General features: G+C 43.5%; 1 protein-coding gene across 2 annotated transcripts in view; it reads left to right on the top strand.

Annotated features, from left to right (window-relative positions):
- The first annotated feature begins 3,503 nt into the window (after positions 1-3,503).
- SLC30A4 (solute carrier family 30 member 4) overlaps positions 3,504-25,990 on the top strand; it is a 34,681-nt gene continuing 12,194 nt past the window's right edge. The window contains exons 1-4 of one of the 2 annotated variants that reach the window (XM_060755242.2): positions 3,504-3,757; positions 7,865-8,413; positions 19,870-20,016; positions 24,947-25,100. In XM_060755242.2, the coding sequence (XP_060611225.2) occupies positions 8,032-8,413; positions 19,870-20,016; positions 24,947-25,100 (683 nt within the window). In that variant the 5' untranslated portion in view covers positions 3,504-3,757; positions 7,865-8,031. The remainder of the gene's footprint in view (positions 3,758-7,864; positions 8,414-19,869; positions 20,017-24,946; positions 25,101-25,990) is intronic. The other variant, XM_060755241.2, reaches the window with a different exon arrangement.

Genomic DNA, 25,990 nt, shown 5'->3' with positions numbered 1-25,990 from the left:
CCCTTGTGTACCTGGTAGCGGGGTACAAATAAGGTTTTACTATTATTATTATTATTATTATTATTATTATTATTATTATCTGCTTTGCACTGGATTATGTGGCAAGCTAGAGTCATATAAACCAGTTCAAAATAGATAATGCGGATTATCTGCTTTGATTATATGGTTATCATAAGGTTATCAAAGCAGAAAATCCACATTTTCAGATTTGAAATTGATTAAATAGACTAAAATGATCAAGGGTCTGGAGAACAAGCCCTATGAGGAGCGGCTTAAAGAGCTGGGCATGTTTAGCCTGAAGAAATGGCTGAGAGGAGACATGATTGGTAAAGATAGTCCCCTGACATTAAGTCCAGTCATGTCTGACTCTGGGGTGTGGTGCTCATCTCCATTTCTAAGCCGAAGAGCCAGTGCTGTCCGTAGACACCTCCAAGGTCATGTGGCCAGCATGACTGCATGGAGCACCGTTACCTTCCCGCCAGAGCGGTACCTATTGATCTACTCACATTTGCATGTTTTCGAACTGCTATGTTGGCAGAAGGGTGAGAGGAGACATGATAGCCATTTATAAATATGTGAGAGGAAGCCACAGGGAGGAGGGAGCAAGCTTGTTTTCTGCTTCCCTGGAGACTAGGACGCGGAGCAATGGCTTCAAACTACAAGAAAGGAGATTCCATCTGAACATGAAGAAGAACTTCCTGACTGTGAGAGCCGTTCAGCAGTGGAACTCTCTGCCCCGGAGTATGGTGGAGGCTCCTTCTTTGGAAGCTTTTAAACAGAGGCCGGATGGCCATCTGTCAGGGGTGCTTTTAATGCAATATTCCTGCTTCTTGGCAGGGGGTTGGACTGGATGGCCCATGAGGTCTCTTCCAACTCTAGGATTCTATCTTCGTCTACATTGCCACTTAATCCAGTTCAAAGCAGATAATCTGGATTTTTTTATGGCAGTGTAGAAGGGGCCTTTGCCGTTCCGTTTTACTAGCAAACCAGAGGTTAAGACAACGCCTTCTAACAGAGTTGAACATATAAACTGCAACAGTTAAATGTACACAAGCATGTGGACAATTTCAACAGAAAGGAGGAAACCATGAAAATGAACAAAATATGGCTACCAGTATTAAAAAATTCTAAAATTAAAACAGCACAACAACAGAGAGTAAACAATCAGGCACATCTAATCACCTCTCAACAAAAGATTCCCCCAGGCACTGCCACCCCATCAAATGCTAATCAAGGTGGTCAGTTGAAACATTCACACCTAGCTCCAGCAGACAAGAGTTCTTTGTCCCACCCTGGTCATTCCACAGATATATAAACCCATTTTTCTACTTCCAACAGACCTCCCTACCTCTGAGGATGCTTGCCATAGATGCAGGAGAAACGTCAGGAGAGAATGTCTCTAGACCATGGCCATATAGCCCGAAAAACCTACAGCAACCCAATTAAATGTGTGAGGACACAACAGGTCACATGAAAACCATATATAAGATGCATAAAAATTCAGGCAAATTTGTATTGCTCATTTCACATAGCCTACACATATCAGTGTAGGCTTCTACACTAATATATAAAATCCAGATTATCCGTTTTTAAGTGGATTATATGGTAGGGTAGACGCAGATAATCCAAAACATGTGGATTATTTGCCTTGATATTTTGGATTATATGGCAATCTAGAAAGGCCCAAAGTTTAATGCAAGCAAGTAACTGGAAAAAAGGAAACGACTTGTCAAATATTTTATAGCCAACATGGAACACAAAGCTTCAAAATATTTATAAGTAAACTATACAAACTATCAAAAAGCTAAAGAGAAGAACACGCCGTTCTTTTGCCTTTACAGATTTGGTTCTTGGGAAAGACGAGGCTCTGTGTCCATCCCACAACAATAGAAAACCAAAATGAGATAAGCCGCAAACGAAGAACAGTAAAGTCTAATTCTTATTATCAAGTGTTTTCAAAACAATTTACAAATTGTTCTTCTGGTGCTCTCTGTTCTACTGCTGCGGTTTGCGAGATCAATCCTGTTCGTATTTCTTAATAAAGTTTTCCCCTTTTTTTCTTGTTTGCATGCATTTTTGAATCAGTACCATTGTGGATCCTAATTTGCACCGGTCACAGACTGCGAATAAATGCACTTTTGGACCAATGGGATTGCAGATCCCGGCACTGCACCAATCGCCTGTTTCTCATGTTCCCAAATGCATATGAATTCTCTATATAATACCCATGGTCTGTATTTGAAAGACACACTGGATCAATTTCTACTCCTGCCTTCTGCTTGTTTCATTGGACCAACTGGAGACCCCGGGATTTTGGAAAACAGCTGGGTAAGATTTCCTAAAGACTCAAGCTGGTTCTACACTGCCATGTAATACAAATGATCAAAGCGAGTAATCCACGTTACCTGCTTTTAAGTGGATTATAGAAGTCTACACTGCCATATAATCCAGTTCAAAGCAGATAATCTGGATTTTATATGGCAGTGTTTTAAGTGTTGTCAACTGGTTTTAATTCCTTTTTTTAATATAGTGTAATAATTTATTTTGGTACAATGAATTTGGTATTTTGTTATATACATATACACATACATGTCCATACACACATATATATACACTCACATACACATATCCACACATATATATACACTCACATACACATATCCACACATATATATCCATATATACACATACACATAAACATACACATATATACAATACACACATACACATATCCAGATATACACATACACATGCATATAAACATACACATACACACATATATATCCATATATACACATATACATATATACACATATATATCCATATATACACATATACATAAACATACATATATACAATACACACATATACATATGTCCATATATACACATACACATACATATAAACATACAGATATATACAATACACACATATCCATATATACACATACACATGCATATATACAATACACACATGTACACATACACACATATATATCCATATATACACATAAACATACATATATACAATACACAGATACACACATGTCCATGTATACACATACACATGCATATAAACATACACATATATACAAACACACATATATATCCATATATACACATGCATATAAACATACACATAAATACAATACACACATATACACATACACGTCCATATATACACATATACATATACATACACATATATATATATACACATACACATATAAAAACATACACACATACACACATATATCCATATATACACATACATATAAACACACACATATAGGTCCATATATGCACATAAACATACATACACACATATACACATTCACATATACACACACACACATATATAAATTTATATACACCCTAAGAATGCATGCTGCCTCAAGTCCCAATGGGGAAAAGTAGAGAGGGGCTGAGACTGAGTGGAGGCGTGGCTACCGCCTGCGAGGCCCCGCCCCTCCTTCCCTGCCTACAGTTCCCAGCCTGCCTTGCGCGCGGGTTAACCCTTCCGAAGCCGCGGCGCCGGGGCAGTTGCTGGTTGAGAGACGTCGCCGTGGACGAGGAGGAGGAGGCCTCTCTCTCTCTCTCTGCCTTCAGGGCTGAAGGGCGGCATGGAGAGGCAGCAGCCGGGGGGGCCTGGCCGGGTCCCTCTCCCTCCCTCTCCCCAGGAATGCCCCTCCTTCCCTCCCTGCCAGGCGGGGACCCGCGCCCATCCCGACGTGCGCCTGAAGACACGCGTCTTGGAGGTGCAGCATTCGTATCCCTCTCACAGCAGGCCTGGGCCAACTTGGGCCTTCCCTCCAGGTGTTTTGGACTTCAACTCCCAGAATTCCTAGCAGCCTCAGGCCCTTTTGCCCAAAGGGCCTGAGGCTGCTAGGAATTCTGGGAGTTGAAGTCCAAAACACCTGGAGGGAAGGCCCAAGTTGGCCCAGGCCTCTGCTCCACAGCCAAACCCCATCTAACCTGGGCAGAGCCAAGCAGAGGCTGGGTGGGCATCTGTTGGGAGGGTTTCGATGGTGCCTTCCTGCCTTGTGGGGTCTCTTCTGACACTTTGATTCTGGGGTTGCCTACCTTCTCTGCCCCCTCCATGGACACTTGAGGAGATGGACGAGGTGTGAATGAAGAGGAGAGCCATGACTGTCCAGCCTTGCTAGACTTTGCACCTGGGCAAGGAGGAGCACTGTTGTGCCATGTTGTGTACCTGCAAGTCTTTTATGACTTTGCGATGGAAAGACAGGTGCTGTTGTGTATTTGCAAGTCTTTCCTGGCTTTGCGATGGAAAGAGCGGTGCTGTTGTGTACCTGTAAGTCTGTTGTGTCCCTGCAAGTCTTTTCAGGTATACAACTGCAAAAGAACTGCTGTTGTATACCTGTAAGTCTTTCCTGACTTTGTGATGAAAAGAGCAGTGCTGTTGTGTACTTGTAAGTCTGTTGTGTATTTGTAAGTCTTTTCTGACTTTGCGATGGAAAGAAAAGTTCTGTTGTGTATTTGCAAGTCTTTTCTGACTTTGTGATGGAAAAAGTACTGCTGTTATGTACCTGTAAGTCTGTTGTGTCCCTGCAAGTCTTTTCAGGTATACAACTGCAAAAGAACTGCTGTTGTATACCTATAAAGTCTTTTCTGACTTGGCGATGGAAAGAGAGGTCCTGTTGTGTATTTGTAAATCTTTCCTGGCTTTGTGATGATAAGAGCAGTGCTGTTGTGTACCTGTAAGTCTGTTGTGTACCTGCAAGTCTTTTCTGACTTTGCAATGGAAAGAGAGGTGCTGTTGTGTATTTCCAGGTACTTTCTGACTTTTTTGGTGGAAAGAAAAATTCTGTTGTGTATTTGCAAGTCTTTTCTGACTTTGTGATGGAAAAAGTACTGTTGTTGTGTACCTGTAAGTCTGTTGTTTACCTGTAAGTCTTTTCTGACTTTGCGATGGAAAGAAAAGTTCTGTTGTGTATTTGCAAGTCTTTTCTGACTTTGTGATGGAAAAAGTACTGCTGTTATGTACCTGTAAGTCTGTTGTGTCCCTGCAAGTCTTTTCAGGTATACAACAGCAAAAAACCGGCTGTTGTATACCTTTAAGTCTTTCCTGGCTTTGTGATTAAAAGAGCGGTGCTGTTGTGTACCTGTAAGTCTTTTATGACTTTGCGATGGAAAGAGAGGTGCTGTTGTGTATTTGCAAGTAGTTTCTGAATTTGCGGTGGAAAGAAAAGTTCTGTTGTGTATTTGCAAGTCTTTTCTAACTTTGTGATGGAAAAAGAACTGCTGTTGTGTACCTGTAAGTCTGTTGTGTCCTTGCAAGTCTTTTCTGGTATACAACAGCAAAAGAACTGCTGTTGTATACCTGTAAGTCTTTCCTGGCTTTGTGATGAAAATAGACTGCTGTTGTGTATCTGTAAGTCTGTTGTGTACCTATAAGTCTGCTGTGTCCCTGTAAGTCTTTCCTGGCTTTGTGGTGAAAAGAGCGGTGCTGTTGCGTACTTGTAAGTCTGTTGTGTACCTATAAGTCTGTTGTGTCCCTGCAAGTCTTTTCGGGTATACAACAGCAAAAGAACTGTTGTGTACTTGTAGGTCTGTTGTGTACCTGTCAGTCATTTCTGACTTTTTGATGGAAATTTCTGTTGTGTACTTGCAAGTCTTTTCTGACTTGGTGATGGAAAAAGAACTGCTGCTGTGTACCTGTAAGTCTTTCCTGGCTTTGTAATGAAAAGGGAGGTGCTGTTGTGTATTTGTAAGTCTGTTGTGTACCTGTCAGTCATTTCTGACTCACCCCCCCCCATGAAAATTTCTGTTGTGTACTTGCAAGTCTTTTTTGACTTTGTGATGGAAAAAGAACTGCTGTTGTGTACCTGTGATGAAAAGAGTGGTGCTGTTGTGTATTTGCAAGCCTTTTCTGACTTTGCGATGGAAAGAAAGGTGCTATTGTGTATTTGCAAGTAGTTTCTGGCTTTACGATGGAAAGAGAGGTGCTGTTGTGTATTTGCAAGTAGTTTCTGTCTTTACGATGGAAAGAGAGCTGCTGTTGTGTATTTGCAAGCCTTTCTGACTTTGCGATGGAAAGAGAGGTGCTGTTGTGTTGCAGTTTTTTATGACTTTGCAATGGAAAGAGAGGTGCTGTTGTGTATTTGCAAGTAGTTTCTGACTTTGCAATGGAAAGAGAGGTGCTGTTGTGTTGCAGTCTTTTCTGACTTTGCGATGGAAAGAGGGGTGCTGTTGTGTATTTGCAAGTCTTTTCTGCTTTTGCAATGGAAAGAAAAGTTCTGTTGTGTACTTGCAAGTCTTTTCTGACTTTGTGATAGGAAGAGAGGTGCTTTTGTGTACCTGCAAGTCTTTTCTGCCTTTGCAATTAAAAGAGTAGAACTGTTGTGTAGCTGTAAGTCTGTTGTGTACCTACAAGTCCTTTCTGGCTTTGCGATGGCAAGAAAGGTGCTGTTGTATACCTATAAGCCTTTTGTGTCACTGCAAATCTTTTTTGCTTTTGCGATGGAAAGAGACATGCCTTTGTTTACCTGCAGGTCATTTCTGGCTTTGTGTTGAAAATAGCAGTACTGTTGTGTATCTGTAAGTCTGTTGTGTCCCTGCAAGTCCTTTCTGAGTTTCAAATAGTTTCTGACTTCGATGGAAAGAGAGGTGCCGTTGTGTACCTTCAAGTTGTATCTGGCTTTGTGATGGCAAGAGAGGTGCTGTTGTGTACCTGCAAGTATGTTGTGGACGTGCAAGTCTTTTCTGACTTTATGATGGCAAGAGAAGTGTTGTTGTGTACCTGCAAGTCTTTTCTGACTTTGCGATGACAAGAGAGGTGCTGTCGTGTACCTGCAAATCGTTTCTGGCTTTGTGATGAAATGAGAGGTGCTGTTATTTATTTATTTATTTACTTTGCTTGTTGTGTGCCTGTAAGTCTGTTGTGTACTTGCAAGTTGTTTCTGAGCTTCTGCTGGTTAGAGAGGTGATGTTGTGTATTTTCAAATACTTTCTGACTTTCCGATGGAAAGAGCAGTGCAGTTGTGTACCTGCAAATCATTTCTAGCTTTACGATCAAATGAGAGGTGCTGTTGTGTACCTGTAAGTTTGTTGTATACCTGCAAGTTTTTTTTCTGAGCTTCTGCTGGACAGAGAGATGATGTTGTGTATTTGCAAATACTTTCTGACTTTCCGATGGAAAGAGAGGTGCAGTTGTGTACCTGCAAATCGTTTCTGGCTTCATGATGAAATGAGAGGTGCTGTTGTGTACCTGCAAGTTGTTTCTGAGCTTTTGCTGGGTAGAGAGGTGATGTTGTGTATTTTCAAATACTTTCTGACTTTCCGATGGTAAGAGAGGTGTTTACCTGCAAGTTGTTTCTGGCTTTGTGATGAAAAGGGAGGTGCTGTTGTGTACCTGCAAATATGTTGTGTACCTGCGAGTTGTGTCTGGGTAGAGAGGTGATGTTGTGTGTTTTCAAATACTTTCTGACTTTCCGATGGAAAGAGAGGTGCAGTTGTTTACCTGCAAATCGTATCTGGCTTTGTGATGAAAAGGGAGGTGCTGTTGTGTACCTGCAAATATGTTGTGTACCTGCAAGTTGTTTCTGGGTAGAGAGGTGATGTTGTGTGTTTTCAAATACTTTCTGACTTTCCGATGGAAAGAGAGGTGCAGTTGTGTACCTGCAAATCGTTTCTGGCTTTGTGATGAAATGAGAGGTGCTGTTGTGTACCTGCAAGTTGTTTCTGATTTGTGGTGACCCTAAGGCAGAGACTTTGCCTTTGGCTTCATCTGAGGCTGAGAGAGAGTGGTCATCTAGTGGTCTTCCACAGCCGAGTAGGGATTCAGTCCCCGGTTCTAATGGGAGAAACATTCCGTTTGTTTCCTAACTGACTTCTCTTTGCAGCTTTGATCTTCTGACGAGCCTGACACTCCACGGTGCGCTTGGCTTCATCGAGATGGAACATGGCCCAAACAAATAGCACAAGGAAGCCCGAGCGGATCACCGAAAGGCCAGAGCTCGCCTGAGGGAAAGAGGCACTGTTGGACGTTCCCGGCCCAACAGAAGGAAGGATGGCCCGCTCCGGCATCTGGAACCGCCTCAAGTCCATGCTGAGGAAGAACGATGACGCCTTGTTCTTGAATGACTGCAGTGCCTTTGACTTCTCGGACGAGGGGGGCGAGGAGGACATCCCCAGGTTCAACAAGCTGCGGGTGGTGGTTTCGGAGGAGGCGGGCGAGGCCTCCGCCAACGGGACTCATGTGGGGCCCCATTCCGACGACGAATCCTTGCTGGACAGGGATGTGGCTCCGCGGAGCGCCCAGGCCGGCCCCGGGACGGACCCTTGCCACAACTGCAGCAAAGAACGGGAGCGGGCCAAGCAGAAGAAGGTGAAGAGGCGCCTGGTCCTGGCAGCCATCCTCTATCTCCTCTTCATGACGGGGGAGCTGATAGGTAAGAATGATCCCTTGATATCCATCTCTCGATTGGCCTTCCTCTTTTCCCACTTTGAATCATAGAATCAAAGAGTTGGAAGAGACCTCACGGGCCATCCAGTCCAACCCCATTCTGCCAAGAAGCAGGAATGTTGCATTCAAATCACCCCTGACAGATGGCCATCCTGCCTCTGTTTAAAAGCTTCCAAAGAAGGAGCCTCCACCACAGAGTTCCACTGCTGAACGGCTCTCACAGTCAGGAAGTTCTTCCTCGTGTTCAGATGGAATCTCCTCTCTTGTAGTTTGAAGCCATTGTTCCGCATCCTAGTCTCCAAGGAAGCAGAAAACAAGCTTACTCCCTCCTCCCTGTGGCTTCCTCTCACATATTTATTCATGGCTATCATATCCTTTCTCAGCCTTCTCTTCTTCAAGCTAAACATGCCCAGCTCCTTAAGCCGCTCCTCATAGGGCTTGTTCTCCAGACCCTTGATCATTTTAGTTGCCCTCCTCTGGACACATTCCAGCTTGTCAAGATCTCTCTTGAATTGTGGTGCCCAGAATTGGACACAATATTCCAGGTGTGGTCTAACCAAAGCAGAATAGAGGAGTAGCATTACTTCGTAGATCTAGACACTATGCTCTGATTGATGCAGGCCAAAATCCCATTGGCTTTTTTTGCCGCCACATCACATTGTTGGCTCATGTTTAACTTGTTGTCCACGAGGACTCCAAGATCTTTTTCACACGTACTGCTCTCGAGCCAGGCATTGTCCCCCATTTTGTATCTTGGCATTTTGTTTTTCCTGCCAAAGTGGAGTATCTTGCATTTGTCACCGTTGAACTTCATTTTGTTAGTTTTGGCCCATCTCTCTAATCTGTCAAGATCGTTTTGAATCCTGCTTCTGTCCTCTGGAGTATTGGCTCTCCCTCCCCATTTGGTGTCGTCTGCAAACTTGATGATCCTGCCTTCTGACCCTTCATCTAAGTCATTAATAAAGATGTTGAACGGGACCGGGCCCAGGACGGAACCCTGCGGCACTCCGCTCGTCACTTCTTTCCAAGATGAAGAGGAAGCATTAGTGAGCACTCTCTGTGTTCGCCCATTTAACCAATTACAGATCCACCTCACCGTAGTTTTGCCTAGCCCACATTGGACTAGTTTGTTTGCTCAGTACAATATTTGCTCAGTTGATGTGTTTCGAGCATAGTATCTTTCAACAGAAATTTTTGGTACCAGAGGTAGAAATAGTATGGAAAGGTACATCCCTAAAAAGCGAAGCCAGGCCAACATGTTTCAGCAAACCTTTTATCCAAAAAGAACAGTATGTACATAGGAAATGAAACAACCAACTCAGATCAGCTTTGTATAAGTAAACAATCATATTTGAGGCTTCTTGAGACTTTAAAGGCTTCCAAAATGCTTATAGGGTCGACTCTTTGAAAATCCAGCTGTCACTTTTATGATTTTTCCATTTTGGAAAGTCTTTGTTTTCTTTTTGTTGCTGTTCACACATGTTCAGTAAGGGATCCTGAAAGCGGGTGTTCAATATCTTTTTCAAGGTAGGCACACACAAAAATATTAGGAACAGCTAGAGCAGATATTTGCAAACTTTGGCCCTCCAGGTGTTTTGGACTCCAAGTCCCACAATTCCTAACAGCCAGTACGCTGTTAGGAGTTGTGGGAGTTGGAGTCCAAAACACCTGGAGGGCCAAAGTTGCCCATGCCTGAGCTACAGCACAATCCTATTCTTCCTAGTCAAAGTTTTATTGCTTTGTTTACTACAGATATAAGGCAGCCTGATATCAAAAGTTTGTACTTTTCCAGCCTTCCTTCATTTCCTCCTGATGCTGCTAAAAACCTTTCAACTTGATCAGTGTTTCTCAACCTAAGGGTTGGGACCCCTGGAGGGGTCTCGAGGGGGTGTCAGAGGGGTCGCCAAAGACCATCAGAAAACACAGTATTGCTCATGGGGGTTCTGTGTGGGAAGTTTGGCCCAATTCTGTTGGGGTTCAGAATGCTCTTCGATTGTAGGTGAACTATACATCCCAGTAACTGCAACTCACAAGTGTCAATGTTTATCTTCCCCAAACTCCACCAGTGTCCACATTTGGGCATATTGAGTATTCATGCCAAGTTTGGTCCAGGTCCATCATTGTGTGAGTCCATAGTGCTTTCTGGATGTAGGTGAACTACAACTCCAAAAGTCAAGGTCAATGCCCACCAAACTCTTCCAATATTTTCCGTTAGTCAAGGGAGTTCTGTGTGCCAAGTTTGGTTCAATTCAATTGTTGGTGGAGTTCAGAATGCTCTTTGATTGTAGGTGAACTATAAATCCCAACAACTACAATTCCCAAGTGACAACATCAATCCCGTCCCAACCCCACCAGTATTCAAACTTGGGTGTATTGTGTATTTGTGCCAAATTTGGTCCAGTAAATGAAAATACATCTGATATTTACATTACAATTGATATCAGTAGCAAAATGACATTTATGAAGTAGCAATGAAAATGATTTTATGGTTGGGGGTCACCACAACATGAGGAACTCTATTAAGGGGTCATAGAATCATAGAATCAAAGAGTTGGAAGAGACCTCAAGGGCCATCCAGTCCAACCCCCTGCCAAGAAGCAGGAATATTGCATTCAAATCACCCCTGACAAATGGCCATCCAGCCTCTGCTTAAAAGCTTCCAAAGAAGGAGCCTCCACCACACTCCGGGGCAGAGAGTTCCACTGCTGAACGGCTCTCACAGTCAGGAAGTTCTTCCTAATGTTCAGATGGAATCTCCTCTCTTGTAGTTTGAAGCCATTGTTCCGCGTCCTAGTCTCCAAGGAAGCAGAAAACAAGCTTGCTCCCTCCTCCCTGTGGCTTCCTCTCACATATATATACATGGCTATCATGTCTCCTCTCAGCCTTCTCTTCTTCAGGCTAAACATGCCCAGTTCCCTAAGCCGCTCCTCATAGGGCTTGTTCTCCAGACCCTTGATCATTTTAGTCGCCCTCCTCTGGACACATTCCAGCTTGTCAATATCTCTCTTGAATTGTGGTGCCCAGAATTGGACACAGTATTCCAGATGTGGTCTAACCAAAGCAGAATAGAGGGGTAGCATGACTTCCTTAGATCTAGACACTATGCTCCTATTGATGCAGGCCAAAATCCCATTGGCTTTTTTTGCCGCCACATCACATTGTTGGCTCATGTTTAACTTGTTGTCCACGAGGACTCCAAGATCTTTTTCACACGTACGTGGCAATAGGAAGGTTGAGAACCACTGAACTAGATAGAGGGTGAGGAGGAAAGGGAATCTCAAAAGACCTTGTTAAAATGAGCTTCTTTGTCACAGGCTTTGTTAACTGTAGTTTTTGGGAGTGAATCACATCTCATCACTTGTCCAAAGTACAACAGCCTCAGTTAGTTTAGTCAGCTCAGGCTTGATTTCTCTTGGACCAATTTGTTTGTTTGTTTGTTTAGCATTCTTGATATACAGCTTTCCTCCATCACCACATTGTAAATGCATTAATAAAATAATAATAAAACTTTATTTACATACCGCTCTATCTCCCCGGGGGAACTCAGGGTGGTTTCCAAGCAACAACATCAAAACATACAGAGTCATAACATGAACAAAAAATAACAGTAACAGCAACATAAGCATGGAATTACCCAACAACACATAAATCTTAAAAGAAAAAGATCCTGCCTGCTCTTCATGCCTATTTGTAAGGGCATGGAAAAGGAATGGGAAAGGAGAATTAAAAGGCTGGGTCAAGGCTGATACAAATTGAAATAAGATGGGACCAGCATTTGGGTATAGTACTGTAGTAGGTAAACAACAAAAGCGGGGATAGACTATTTCCAGGGGTCTGTTAGGAGAATGACTAGGGTAATATATAAGGGGCTAGGTCGTGTCCGGATAGTGTCTGGGTTGAGCTAGCACTGGTCACTCTCAAAGATTTGTTGAAACCACCAAGTCTTCAAACTCTTACGAAAAGGGGGGAGAGATGGGGCCTGTGATATTTCCCTTGGAAGGGAAATAAGAGGTGGAGGCCACCATCCAGAAGACCCTCTCTCTCGTCCCCACCAACCGTGCTTGTGACGGAGGTGGGAGAGAGAGGAGGGCCTCCCCAGAGGATCTTAGAGTTCACACATCAAGTCTCTTCCTTTTCTTTACTGTCCACCCATCCATAGAAATCAGAAAGATGATGGGTTGGATGGTTCCAACAACCACTTTATACTTGTCTAGTTCCTTCATCAGGACCATAGGGAAGGCTGAGTGAAGGAAGATAGATGCTAGAGGAAAGTTCTGAGAGCGCCTTGGACCATGAGAAGATCCAACCAGTCCATACTTCAGGAAATAAAGCCCAACTGCTCACTGGAGGAAAGAATAGTAGAGGCCAAGATGAAGTACTTTGGCCACATCATGAGAAGATAGGAAAGCTTAGAGAAGACAATTATGCTGGGGAAAATGGAAGGAAAAAGGAAGAGGGGCCGACCAAGGGCAAGATGGATGGATGATATCCTTGAAGGGACTGGCTTGACCTTGAAGGAGCTGGGGGTGGTGACGATCAACAGTGAGCTCTGGCATTGACTGGTCCATGAAGTCACGAAGAGTCGGAAACAACTGAACGAATCTTAGTCTTCTGCTTTATTGATTCCACTTTCCATTCTGATTATTGACGAATAATTAGGAAAATCGCCTTCATTATTTTCTTGAAGGGACAATGGAAACTAGACTTGTAGTTGCAAGGAAGTAGCAAGTGGAGTAAGCGGAAGCAAGCAAATAGAGAAATGGGGGCACCGAAGGGCATTGGCAACATCTTGAGCTTCTGTTGTGCTGACTTAAGTCTGCAGAAAAATACAATCGCTCAGCTTTCAAAAAAGATCCAGTCAACTAGATTGTGTATTAAATTGCTAGTGCTTTCAAGGTCTTTTCAGGAAGGGCAAGTCTAAAAGAAAACAAAGCACAGCCCAGAAAACACACTACCAACTGGTCTGTCTGCTTGTACACCCAAGTGATTAACAGATCATTGGGCTGGAAAGTATAACTTTATTTTGAACCCTATGGAATTTGCATCAGAAGCTTCTCAGTCTTGCTCTCAAAGGTCAATCGAGAAAAAGTTTGGTTGCGGGTAAAAACTCCATAGGAAGAGGTGCGTCACAGCATAGCTCAGGTTTGGGGAAAGTTTCCAGAGCCATTTTTATGATTTCTGAAACCTCTTTGAGGCCTCCCCTCTATCTAGCAAAGGACAATCACCCTTGACCTTCTGTCCACCCTTGGCTTAATGCATTCCATTGTTCTCCCTGGAATGATTCTTACTGACTTATCATTGTGAGTTCAGTTGAACTTGTTATATGGATACATGCTTGGTTCAAACGCTTAATTCTTTGGGAATATATTCTGGAACAAGTGATACAAAAAAATCAATCCCGTGGTTTTTTCTTACTCTGAATTTTCCCTTCAGTTGGATTTATGAGAATCTATCTGTGTAGCTTCTGCCAACCTAGCAGTTTGAAAACATGCAAATGTGAGTAGATCAATAGGTACCGCTCCGGCAGGAAGGTAACAGCGTTCCATGCAGTCATGCTGGCCACATGACCTTGGAGGTGTCTACGAACAACACTGGCTCTTCGGCTTAGAAATGGAGATGAGCACCACACCCCAGAGTCAGACATGACTGGACTTAATGTCAGGGGACTACCTTTACCTTTACCTATCTGTGTAAATAAAAATGTAATGTTAGTTTGTGGGATTAACATAACTCAAAAACCACTGGGTAAATTGACACCAAATTTGGACATAATGCGCCTATCATGCCAACAATTGACCATCACTCATAAAAACACTGAAAAACACATCAGAAGAGACTTTAAAGGCCAAAAAACAAAAAAAAATCCATTACAATGCATGCAGAAAACCATATATATATGATGTGTGTGTGTATATATATATATCTATATATATAATAAAGAAGAGTGTTTGTATCGGACAGAGGAAGGGCGGCGGGCGGTGTATGTGCCAGCGTTCTGATTGGCTGCCGCTGTGGTGCTATTTGCATATGGTCTCTGATTGGCCAGCTTCAATAGGAGCCCCTGGTGGAGAAGAGGGTTCATGGCAGAAACGGGGCATGACAGAAGGAAATTTGCATATGGTCTCTGATTGGCCAGCCTCAAATCCAACATTCCGAGATGAGAAAAAGAGGAAAGGAAAGGCCGGGGCCTGGGTCAGAACACTACCCATACAGACTGAAATAGGCACACAGAGCCCCCATCGCCCACTCTACATCCTACTGCAGTTTGGAGGAGGATGAACCATGGATGATGGGACTTGCAGTACCACCACTCACATTCTGAGACCGCTGTTAACCTCATCCAATGACTGATCAGGACCAAACTTCGCACATAGACCTCTCATAACCCACTGTACGTCCTGGTGTGGTTTGGCCGGGGATGGACCGTGGATTATGGGACTTGCAGTACCATTGCTCAATTCTTCATACCACTGCAACCCTCATCCAATTACCGATAAATACCAAACTTGGCACACTGATTCTCCATGACGCACTCTACATCCAGGTGCAGTTTGAAGGAGGATGCACCATGGACGATGGGACTTGCAATACCTGCACTCCCTTCCTAAGACCATTACAACTGCCAACGATGATGGATCAGGACCACAATTTACACAGAGAGCCTGCATAACTCACTCTACATCCTGGTGCGGTTTGGAAGAATTTGACAATGGATGATGGGACTTGCAGTCACTTCACTCACTTCCTGAGACCACTGAGACCCTCGCCAATGACTCATCAAGACTAAACTTGGCACATGGAGCTTCAATGACCCACTCTACATCCTGGAGCACTTTGGAGGACGACAGACCATGGATGATGGGACTTCAAGTACCTCCACTACCCAAGACTGCTGCAAAACTCATCTTATGACCAATCAAGACCAACGTTGGCACACAGAGCCCCCATGACCCACTATACATCCTGCTACAGTTTTGGAGAAGGGTGGACCATGGAGGATGGAACTTCCAGTACCTTCACTCACATTCTGAGACCTCTGCAAACCTCATCCAATGACGGATCAAGACCAAACTTGGCACATAGACCTCTCATGACCCACGTTACGTCCTGGTGTTGTTTGGAAAACTTTGGAGATGGATGATGGGACTTGCAGTACCTTTGCTCACTTCCTGAGACCACTGAGACCCTCGCCAATGACTAATCAAGACTAAACTTGGCACATGGAGCTCCAATGACCCACTCTACATCCTGGTGCAGTTTGGAGAACAGACCATGGATGATGGGTCTTCAAGTACCTCCACTCCCTTCCGAAGATTGCTGCAACCCTCTTCTAATGACCAATCAAGACCAAACTTGCCACATAGAGCCCCCATGATCCACTCTACATTCTGCTGCTGTTTGAAAGACGATGGACTTTGGATGATGGGACTTGCAGTACCTTCACTCACTTACTGACACCACTGCCACCCTCATCTAATGACTGATAAAGACCAAACTTGCAACCGGAGCCCCCATGACCCACTCTATATCCTGCTGCTGTTTGTAGGAGGATGGGCCATGGATGATGGCACTTCAAGTACCTTCACTCACTTCCTGAAAACAATGCAGCCATTATCCAATGGCCAATAAAGACCAAACTTGGCATACAGAACTGCCATTACCCACTTTCTCTAATAACCCGGGCAGCGCCGGGTCCCCAAGCTAGTATATATATATATATACACACACACACACACATATACACATATACATATATATATATACACACACACACACACACATACACACACACACATACATACATATATATATACACACGCAAATACACATACACACATACAGTATGCACAAATACACACACATATACACACACAAAACACATATACGCAGACTGGGCCATAGCAACGCGTGGCAGGAAACAGCAAGTATATAAATAAAATGTAATGTTAGTTTGTGGGATTAACATAACTGAAAAACCTCTGGACGAATTGACACAAAATTTGGACACTACACCCTTAACAGACCAATGAGTGACCATCACTCATAAACCACCCCAAAAAACAGTGGAAAGGACTTAAAAACCAAAAAAGCTAAACAACAATACAGTGCATATTTCCAATTTCCTATTCCTGGACTGCAACTCTCAGCAATGCTCTATATAGATAAGATGAATAGATTACATAGAGATAGATATGTAGGTAGATAGGTAAATCAATCAGGAGGACTGCTGGGAGTTGCAGTCCAAATATAGGTAGAGAAGGAAGAAAGGAGAGAAAGAAAGAAAAAAAGGGAAGAAAGGAAAGAAAGAGGGAGGGAAGAAAGGAGAGAAAGAAAGAAAGGAGAGAAAGAGGAAAGTTGGCCACAGCAACGCGTGGCGGGTACAGCTAGTTGCAAATAATGTTTGTTGGGCGAGCGGGCTTATTTACAAAAGACTGTCTCCATAAATGCACAGCAGAGGAACTGATTAGCAGCAGCATGACCCCGCACCAGTAGCCAAAAGTGATAAGAAGAACAAAAACACACAGACCACAGAAGCACCGGGACTGTGACGCAGCTGGCTGGGAGTCAGCTGCATTAAGATCACTACTGACCGAAAGGTCATGAGTTCGAAGCCAGCCTGGGTTGGAGTGAGCTTCCGACCAATTTGTGTAGCTTGCTGTTGACCTTTGCAGCCTGAAAGACAGTGGCATCTGTCAAGTAGGAAATTCAGGTAATGCTTATGTGGGGAAAGTAATTTACGACGCCATAAAAATCTCCAGCAAGCATGCAAAGAATGAGGAAGTACTTCATCAGCGTCACAAATGGACGGTGAAGCGACAGCTCCCTTGGTGGCCAGAATACCCTCATGAAAAGCTGGAATGTTAAATAGCCTCTGTGTGTCTGTCTATATGTATTGTGTGTCTATGGCAGTGGTTCTCAACCTTCCTAATGCCCTGACCTCTTAATGCAGTTCCTCATGTAGTGGTGACCCCCCCCCCCCAACCACAACATTGTTTTTGTTGCAACTTCATAACTGTAAATTTGCTAATATTATGAATCATAATGTAAATATCTGATATGTAGGATGTATTTTCATTCACTGGACCAAATTTGGCACAAATACCCAATATGCCCAAATTTGAATCCTGGTGGGGTGGGGTGGGGGGGTTGATTTTGTCATTCGGGAGTTACAGTTGCTGGGATTTATGGTTCATTTAAATTAAAAGAGCATTCTTAACTCCACCAACGATGCAATTGAACCAGATTTGGCACACATAACTCTCATGACCAACAGAAAATACTAGAAGGGTTGGGTGAGCATTGACCTTGAGTTTGGGAACTGTAGTTCACCTACATCCAGAGCGCACTGTGGACTCTGTGAACAGTGATAGATCTGGACCAAACTTGGCACGAATACTCCATATGCCCAAATGTGAACACTGGTGGAGTTTGAGGGAAAATAGACCTTGACATTTGGAAGTTGTAGTTGCTGGAATTTTTAGTTCACCTGCAATCAAAGAGCATTCTGAAGCCCACCAATGATACAATTTGGCCAAACTTCCCACACAGAGCCCCCATGACCAACAGAATATACTGTGTATTGTCGAAGGCTTTCATGGCTGGAATCACTCAGTTCTTGTGGGTTTTTTCGGGCTATATGGCCATGTTCTAGAGGCATTTCTCCTGACGTTTCGCCTGCATCTATGGCAAGCATCCTCAGAGGGTGAGGACCTCACCCTCTGAGGATGCTTGCCATAGATGCAGGCGAAACGTCAGGAGAAATGCCTCTAGAACATGGCCATATAGCCCGAAAAAACCCACAAGAACTGAGAATATACTGTGTTTTCTGATGGTCTTTGGGGACCCCTCTGACACCTCCTCACGACCCCCCCAGGGGTCCCGACCCCCAGGTTGAAAAACACTGGTCTATGGTATTGAATGTTTGCCATGTATATGTACATTGTAATCAGCCCTGTGTCCCCTGTGGGGTGAGAAGGGCGGAATATAAATACTGTAAATTAATTAATTAAATATAAATAAATAAATAAATGTTATCTCTTCCATAGGAAGACATTTTCCTTATAGCAAAATAATATGGTTGCACTATTTACAAAAACAAGGTGTCCATAACACAAACAAAGTTCTTTATACTTCCTTCTTTGCTTCCACGCTGGGTGAGATGTGGAGACCCAAGTTTATTAATAACTCTTGAGGTCCTTGCAGCTTAAATTCTGCAAGGACCTTTATCAGAAAGTCATTTATGCACCCTCTTTGAGTAAATTTGCAGAGCGATAGAAAGGAAAGAAAATCACATGTCCAGAATGCCTCAGGCAGCTGAACTAACCAAACACTACTTAGATAAATGGAACGATGACCTATCAAATTGCGGCTAAGATAAGCATTTTGCTGAGCTTCTCACCTCAACTGAAAGTTTTCTGTCTGTAGCTAACTCACTTTTTCTGCCCTGCCTTCTTTGGAGTTCGGAATATCCTAATCTGCTCATGAAAGGGTTTGTGATCAGCCAGTCGTGAGCCGGCCCTTTAGCCTTCATGGCTCATTGAAGACAGCAATGTGGCATCAGGCTCATTCTTGACATACGTGCCTTTTTGAAGTTTCTGTTATACAAAGGGACGGCAGGAGATTTGAGAAAGGAAGAAAGAAGCCTTGGTATGTGACACAGGCATTCTGCAAAGCTGGATTAAAGGCGCATTGAAATTTCTTCTCAGAATATACTTTTCGTTCTCCTGCTCACATTTTCTCAGATTCTGCCACTTTTATCACTGTTGTGGGTTATGATTTTGGTTGTTGTTATTTGCTCTTAAGTGTACTTTGATCGATAGCAATCACCTTCCAATCTAAAGAGACTTACAGGAGCCCTAGTCAGGTTGTGCAACTCAGGGCCATGGCTTCTTCGTGCTCCCACCTGCATCGCAAGTGCGATTGGTGGGGACGAGAGAGAGAGGGCCTTTTCGGTGGTGGCCCCTCGACTCTGGAACTCACTCCCTAAGGACATCAGGGATGCCCGGATGTTTTACCATCCTGTGAGAGGCTTCTCTTTAAGAGAAGCCTCTCACAGGATGGTAAAACATCCGGGCATCCCCTGGGCAACGTCCTTGCAGACGGCCAATTCTCTCACACCAGCAGCAACTTACATGAAAAAAAATTAGAGCACTGCAGAAATCCTGTTACACTCCTTAGCACAATGTGATGTCTGTAGCTACACTGCTGTAGTGAAATTGAATGAATCCCTTCATTTCAGCAAAGGTTTCTGCATTGTTTCTGACTAATATTAATTTGCGCGGGCTTGATATACATCCTGAAAAAAAGAGCAGTGCTTATAGAGCTGTGAATCAAGCATAGGGTATAGATGTTGCTATCTGTTGCATAAGCTTTTGTGTGATCTATATCGAGGTCTCCAGATATTGTATGCTAATGTTATTTTATTTTGAAATCAATGTTAAGGTGGATATGTTGCAAACAGCCTCGCAATCATGACGGATGCACTTCATATGCTAACTGACCTCAGCGGCATTATTCTGACCCTGCTTGCTTTGTGGTTGTCTGCAAAATCGCCCACCAAAAATTTCACCTTTGGCTTCCATCGCTTAGGTAAGTGACATAATACACATTGTTATGAGCCATGGTGTTGTCTTTTAAAATTTGGCACATTGTGATGTCTGCATCTTCCTGTTCTAAAAAAAAAATGCAATTTGCTGATCAGCCACAAACAATGTGCAATAACAGATTTGGAATATGTGCAATGACTATGGAACGTTTTTGGACTGCGATTATGGATGGCGTGATTTACCGTATATACTCGAGTATAAGCCGACCCGAATACAAGCCGAAGCACCTAATTTTACCACAAAAAACTGGGAAAGCGTATTGACTCAATTATAAGTCGAGGGTGGGAAATGCAGCAGTTACTGGTAAATTTCAAAATAAAAAATAGTTATCAATAAAATTACATTAATGGAGGCATCAGTAAGTTAAATGTTTTTGAATATTTACATAAAACTGTAATTTAAGATAAGACTGTCCAGCTGTGATGAAATCATTATTCTAATCTTCAGTGTAAATGTGCTTATGTATCCCTCCAATAATAATAAAGAGAGTAAAATAATAATAATAATAATAACAACAATAATAATGAAATCCAGCATATATACCTCATTTGCTGTGTCAAACTGTGTTTTTGTGTCAGGATAATCTATATATATAAATCTGAAAGTGGCATCGAACAGGACAGCAAAACTCAAAAACCTCCCAATGAAAATTAACCAAAATTCCCATGCACCTACCACAACCCACAAGGTACAAACATATCTAATCAAAATAAAAAAACAACACAACAACAGACTCACAAAAGGACAATACAACTGAGCATGCGCAATGGCGCAAAGTCCCCGGCGCGCGCGCGCACATGGCCGAACAGCCAACGCACCCTCCGCACCTCCCTCCCTCGTCCCGCCCAGCACGAACACGTCACCTCACTCCCCCGCGGCACACACACACACACGCCACAACACGTCACCTCACTCCCCCACGGCACACACACACACACACACACGCCACAACACGCCCCTCCTCCTCCTCCTTCCCCAATCATACCTCCTCACCCTCCTTCTTCTTCCCCTCCAAGCCCCGCCCCTCCAAGCCCCGCCCCTTCCCGCCCTGTCCAAATCCATCCCTCCTCCCCCTCCTTCTTCTTCCCCTCCAAACCCCGCTCCCTCCAAGCCCCGCCCCCCCTTCCCGTAGAGAAAGGGATGGAAGGAAAGAAGGAAAGAGAGAAGGAAGGAAAAAAAGAGACAGCAGAAGAGAAAGAAAAAGGGGGGAGGAAGGAAAGAGATAGAGAAGGAAAGACGGGAAGGAAGGAAGGAAGAAAGAGAAAGGGAGGTAAAGAAAAGGGGAAGAAAGGAAAGTAAGAGAATGAAGGAAGAAGAAAAGGAAAGATGGAAGGAAAGATAAGAGAGAGAGCAGAAGAGAAAGAAAGAGGGGGAAGGAAGGAAAGAGGTAGAGAAGGAAGAAATGAGAGAAAGAGGGAGGGAAAGAAAAAGGGGAAAGAAGGAAGGAGAGGAGGAAAGAAAAAAGGGAATGAAGGAAGGAAAGAGGGAGTGAAGGAAGGGGAAGATGTAGAGAAAGAGGGAGGGAAGGAAAGAGAGAATAAAGAAAAGAGAGACAGCAGAAGAGAAAGAAAAGGGGGGAGGGAAGGAAAGAGGTAGAGAAGGAAGAAATGAGAGAAAGAGGGAAGGAAAGAAAAAGGGGAAAGAAGGAAGGAGAGGACGTAAGAAAAAAGGGAATGAAGGAAGGAAAGAGGGAGTGAAGGAAGGGGGAAGATGTAGAGAAAGAGGGAGGGAAGGAAAGAGGGAAGGAAGAAAAGAGACAGCAGAAGAGAAAGAAAAAGGGGGAAGGAAGGAAAGAAGTAGAGAAGGAAGAGGAGAAGGAAAGATGGGAAGGAAGGAAGGAGGGAAAGAAGGAGAGAAAGAGGGAAGGTTGGCCACAGCAAATAAAAAGTGAAAGAAGGAAGGAAACATGGAGGGAAAAAAGGAGGCAAAGGAAGAAAGGGGGAGGGAATGAAGGAAAGAGAGAAGGTACCTCTCTTTCATAATAGACCAGATATCTACCTCTACTATGAAAAGATTTCCTATAGGCCACAGCAACGCGTGGCAGGGTACAGCTAGTAATAATAATAATAGAGTAAAATAATGTCCAAGAGTGTTCTTTTACTCCATTCAGAAGGGTGGGTTATGTTTCATAATTTAGCCTGCCAAACCTTTGGTTCCTCGACAGAGACATTTTCCGTCAGCCTTCTAGGATCAACCCCATCAACTCTTTATTAAAGCCATACACTGTAGTAGAGCAGCAAATCTTCTTGGGACTCAAACAATAACGAGTTTGGCAGCGATCAAACTTTTCTTTCAAGAGTCTTTAATTTTGAGGAATGAGAATCCTTAGGACTGAAACACAACTCCACGGGGGCCAAGTCGAGTTTCGAAAGGTATTTAAATACACCCTTGTGCTTAGTGTTATTACCCTGCTCCCAGGGGATTTCAAAGAACAACAAAAATGTTTCTTGTGTGGGGGGGGGGGGATTTAATTATAATGTGTGTGCGTGTGTGTATTTACTAGCTGTCCCCTGCCAGGCGTTGCTGTGGCCCAGTCTGGTGATCTGGAAAATAAAGTAATGACAAAGTGTTGGTTTCTAATATCTGTAATTTCTTTATGCTTGTGGGTAAACAGTATTTCTTGTTGTTTCTTTGTCAGTGTTGATGTGGAGAGTGTCTGTTTTGCCTACTCTGGAACATGCCGCATATAATTGTCCTTCTTTAGGGGTCCCTTTCAAATCTATGATACTATATCTCTGTATGTGAATCATATCTATCTATCTATATCTATGGCTGGATGGCTCTTTGTCAAGGAGGGCTTTGATTACGTTTTCTTGCCCTGGTGAAGGGAGTTGGACTGGATGGCCTTAAGTATTTTCTGTTGGTTATGGGGGTTCTTTATGGGAAGTTTGCCCCGATTCTGTCGTTGGTGGGGTTCAGCATGCGCTTTGATTGTAGGTGAACTATAAACCCCAGTAAAGGCAACTCCCAAATGTCAAGGTCTATTTCCCTCAAACCCCATCTGTGTTCATATTTGGCATATGGAATATTCGTGCCAAGTTTGGTCCACATCCATCATTGTTTGAGTCCACAGTGCTCTCTGGATGTAGGTGAACTACAACTCCCAAACTCAAGGTCCATGCCTTCCAAACCCTTCCAGTGTTTTCTGTTGGTCATGGGAGTCCTGTGTGCCATGTTTGGGTTTATTCCATCGTTGGTGGAGTTCGGAATGCTCTTTGATTGTAGGTGAACTATAAATTCCATGAACTACATCTCCCAATTGAGAAAATCAATTTTTTGAGTGATGGTCACTCCTTAGGCTAGTAGGTGTCTTGTGGCCATATTTGGCTGCAATTTGTCATTACATTTATTTATATTTATGCATTACATATATATATATATATATATATATATATATATATATATATATATATATATATATGTAATGCTTAGGAGCCCCCGGTGGCGCAGTGGGTTAAAGCACTGAGCTGCTGAGCTTGTTGATCGAAAGGTCGCAGGTTCGATTCCGGGGAGCGGCGTGAGCTTCCGCTGTCAGCCCTAGCTTCTGCCAACCTAGCAGTTCGAAAACATGCAAATGTGAGTAGATCAATAGGTACCGCTCCGGCGGGAAGGTAACGGCGCTCCATGCAGTCATGCTGGCCACATGACCTTGGAGGTGTCTACGGACAACGCTGGCTCTTCGGCTTAGAAATGGAGATGAGCACCACACCCCAGAGTCAGACATGACTGGACTTAATGTCAGGGGACTACCTTTACCTTTACCTATGTAATGCTTGTTTGTGGGATTAACATAACTGAAAAACCACTTGACAAATTGCAGCCAAATATGGCCACAAGACACCTACTAGCCTAAGGAGTGACCATCACTCAAAAAATTGATTTTCTCAATTGGGAGTTGTAGTTACTGGGATTTATAGTTCACCTACAATTAAAGAGCATTCCGAACTCCACCAACGATGGAATAAACCCAAACATGGCACACAGGACTCCCTATATATATATATATGAATGAGGAGGAATCATGTGAACAGTGTATGGAGACCAACCTAGCAGAGGAATAAAGAAAAGAGCTGGGTCAGGGCATTCTTCTTTGAAAGACACATTTTTTTCGTTCAAAAGATTTTCTTTCATAACAACTGGGCTTAGGCCACTGCCACAAAGAGTTGCCAAGAAATTTTACCTGCCTTTTCTTGGCAACTTTTTGCAGAGAGCGTTGATCTCAGCAGATTAGCTATTTATGGTTACAAAAGCTGTATCAGCTCATTCACAATCCAGCACCTTATGCTTTGCAAGGTAGCCTTTCCGAACACAGAAATAGCTTTTCTGTTGATGTAGATGCAGGCCAGGGAGGAAAAGGACTGTACACAGATCGAAAAAAACAGATTTCTTAACCCAACAACAAGCTATGGTTTCACGTTGAGTTGCGGTGAGTTTTCCAGGCTGTATGGCTATGTTCCAGAAGCATTCTCTCCTGACATTTTGCCCACATCTGTAGCAGGCATCCTCAGAGGTTGTGAGGTCTGTTGAAAACAAAGGATCCCCCCCCCCCCCCCCGGCAGCAACCAGAAAGGCTTTGGATTTGCAAGGCCATTAATCAAGGTGGCCAATTGCAACTTTCACACTTGCCTCAAGCAGAGAAGAGTTCTTTCTCCCACCTTGGGACATTATTCCACAGATATTATTTATTTATTATTTATTTACGGCATTTATATGCCGCCCTTCTCATCCCGAAAGGGACTTAGATTGGCTTACAAGATATATTTATATACAATTTATTATATTATTAGCATAGTACTATATCAGTATGATATATCACTATATTGCACTATATCATTATATTGCCATATTATTAGTAATATATTAGCTGCTTGGAAATAACAAGTGCTACTATTGTTTTCTTTTTTCTCTCCCAGAGGTTTTGTCTGCCATGTTCAGCGTGTTGCTGATTTATATCCTTATGGTTTTCCTCTTGTATGAAGCTGTTCAAAGGACCATCCACATGGACTACGAAATCAATGGGGATGTCATGCTTATTACCGCCGCCGTCGGTGTGGCTGTCAACCTCATGTACGTTGACCGGTTCCTCTTCTGAAAATGAAGATCATCCATTATCATTATCACTTTCATTTTATAGTGCCTTCCACGTAATAGCCACGGTGGTGCACTGGCTAGTACACCTTTGTGCTGGCTGAACTGCTGACCTGAAGGTTGGGTTTGTTGACCTGAAGGTTGCCGGTTCAAATCACCCTTGAGCTGGCTGAATTGCTGACCTGAAGGTTGCCAGTTGAAATCACCCTTGTGCTGACTGAACTGCTGACCTGAAGGTTGGGTTTTTTGACCTGAAGGTTGCCAGTTGAAATCACCCTTGTGCTGGCTGAACTACTGACCTGAAGGTTGGGTTTGTTGACCTGAAGGTTGCCGGTTCAAATCACCCTTGAGCTGGCTGAATTGCTGACCTGAAGGTTGCCAGTTGAAATCACCCTTGTGCTGGCTGAACTGCTGACCTGAAGGTTGGGTTTTTTGACCTGAAGGTTGCCGGTTCAAATCACCCTTGTGTTGGCTGAACTGCTGACCTGAAGGTTGCCAGTTCAAATCACCCTTGTGTTGGCTGAACTGCTGACCTGAAGGTTTGGTTTTTTGACCTGAAGGTTGCCGGTTCAAATCACCCTTGTGCTCGCTGAACTGCTGACCTGAAGGTCGGGTTTCTGACCTGGAGGTTGCTAGTTCAAATCACCCTTGTGCTGGCTGAACTGCTGACCTGAAGGTTGCCAGTTCAAATCACCTTTGTGTTGGCTGAACTGCTGACCTGAAGGTTTGGTTTTTTGACCTGAAGGTTGCCGGTTCAAATCACCCTTGTGTTGGCTGAATTGTTGACCTGAAGGTTGGGTTTCTGGCCTGAAGGTTGCCAGTTCAAATCACCCTTGTGCTGGCTGAACTGCTGACCTGAAGGTTTGGTT

The sequence above is a fragment of the Anolis sagrei genome, chromosome 9 (assembly GCF_037176765.1).
Source record: "Anolis sagrei isolate rAnoSag1 chromosome 9, rAnoSag1.mat, whole genome shotgun sequence".
NCBI lineage: Eukaryota > Metazoa > Chordata > Lepidosauria > Squamata > Dactyloidae > Anolis > Anolis sagrei.
Note: the sequence above shows the minus strand (reverse complement) of the source record. Positions and strands in the feature narration are given on the sequence as shown.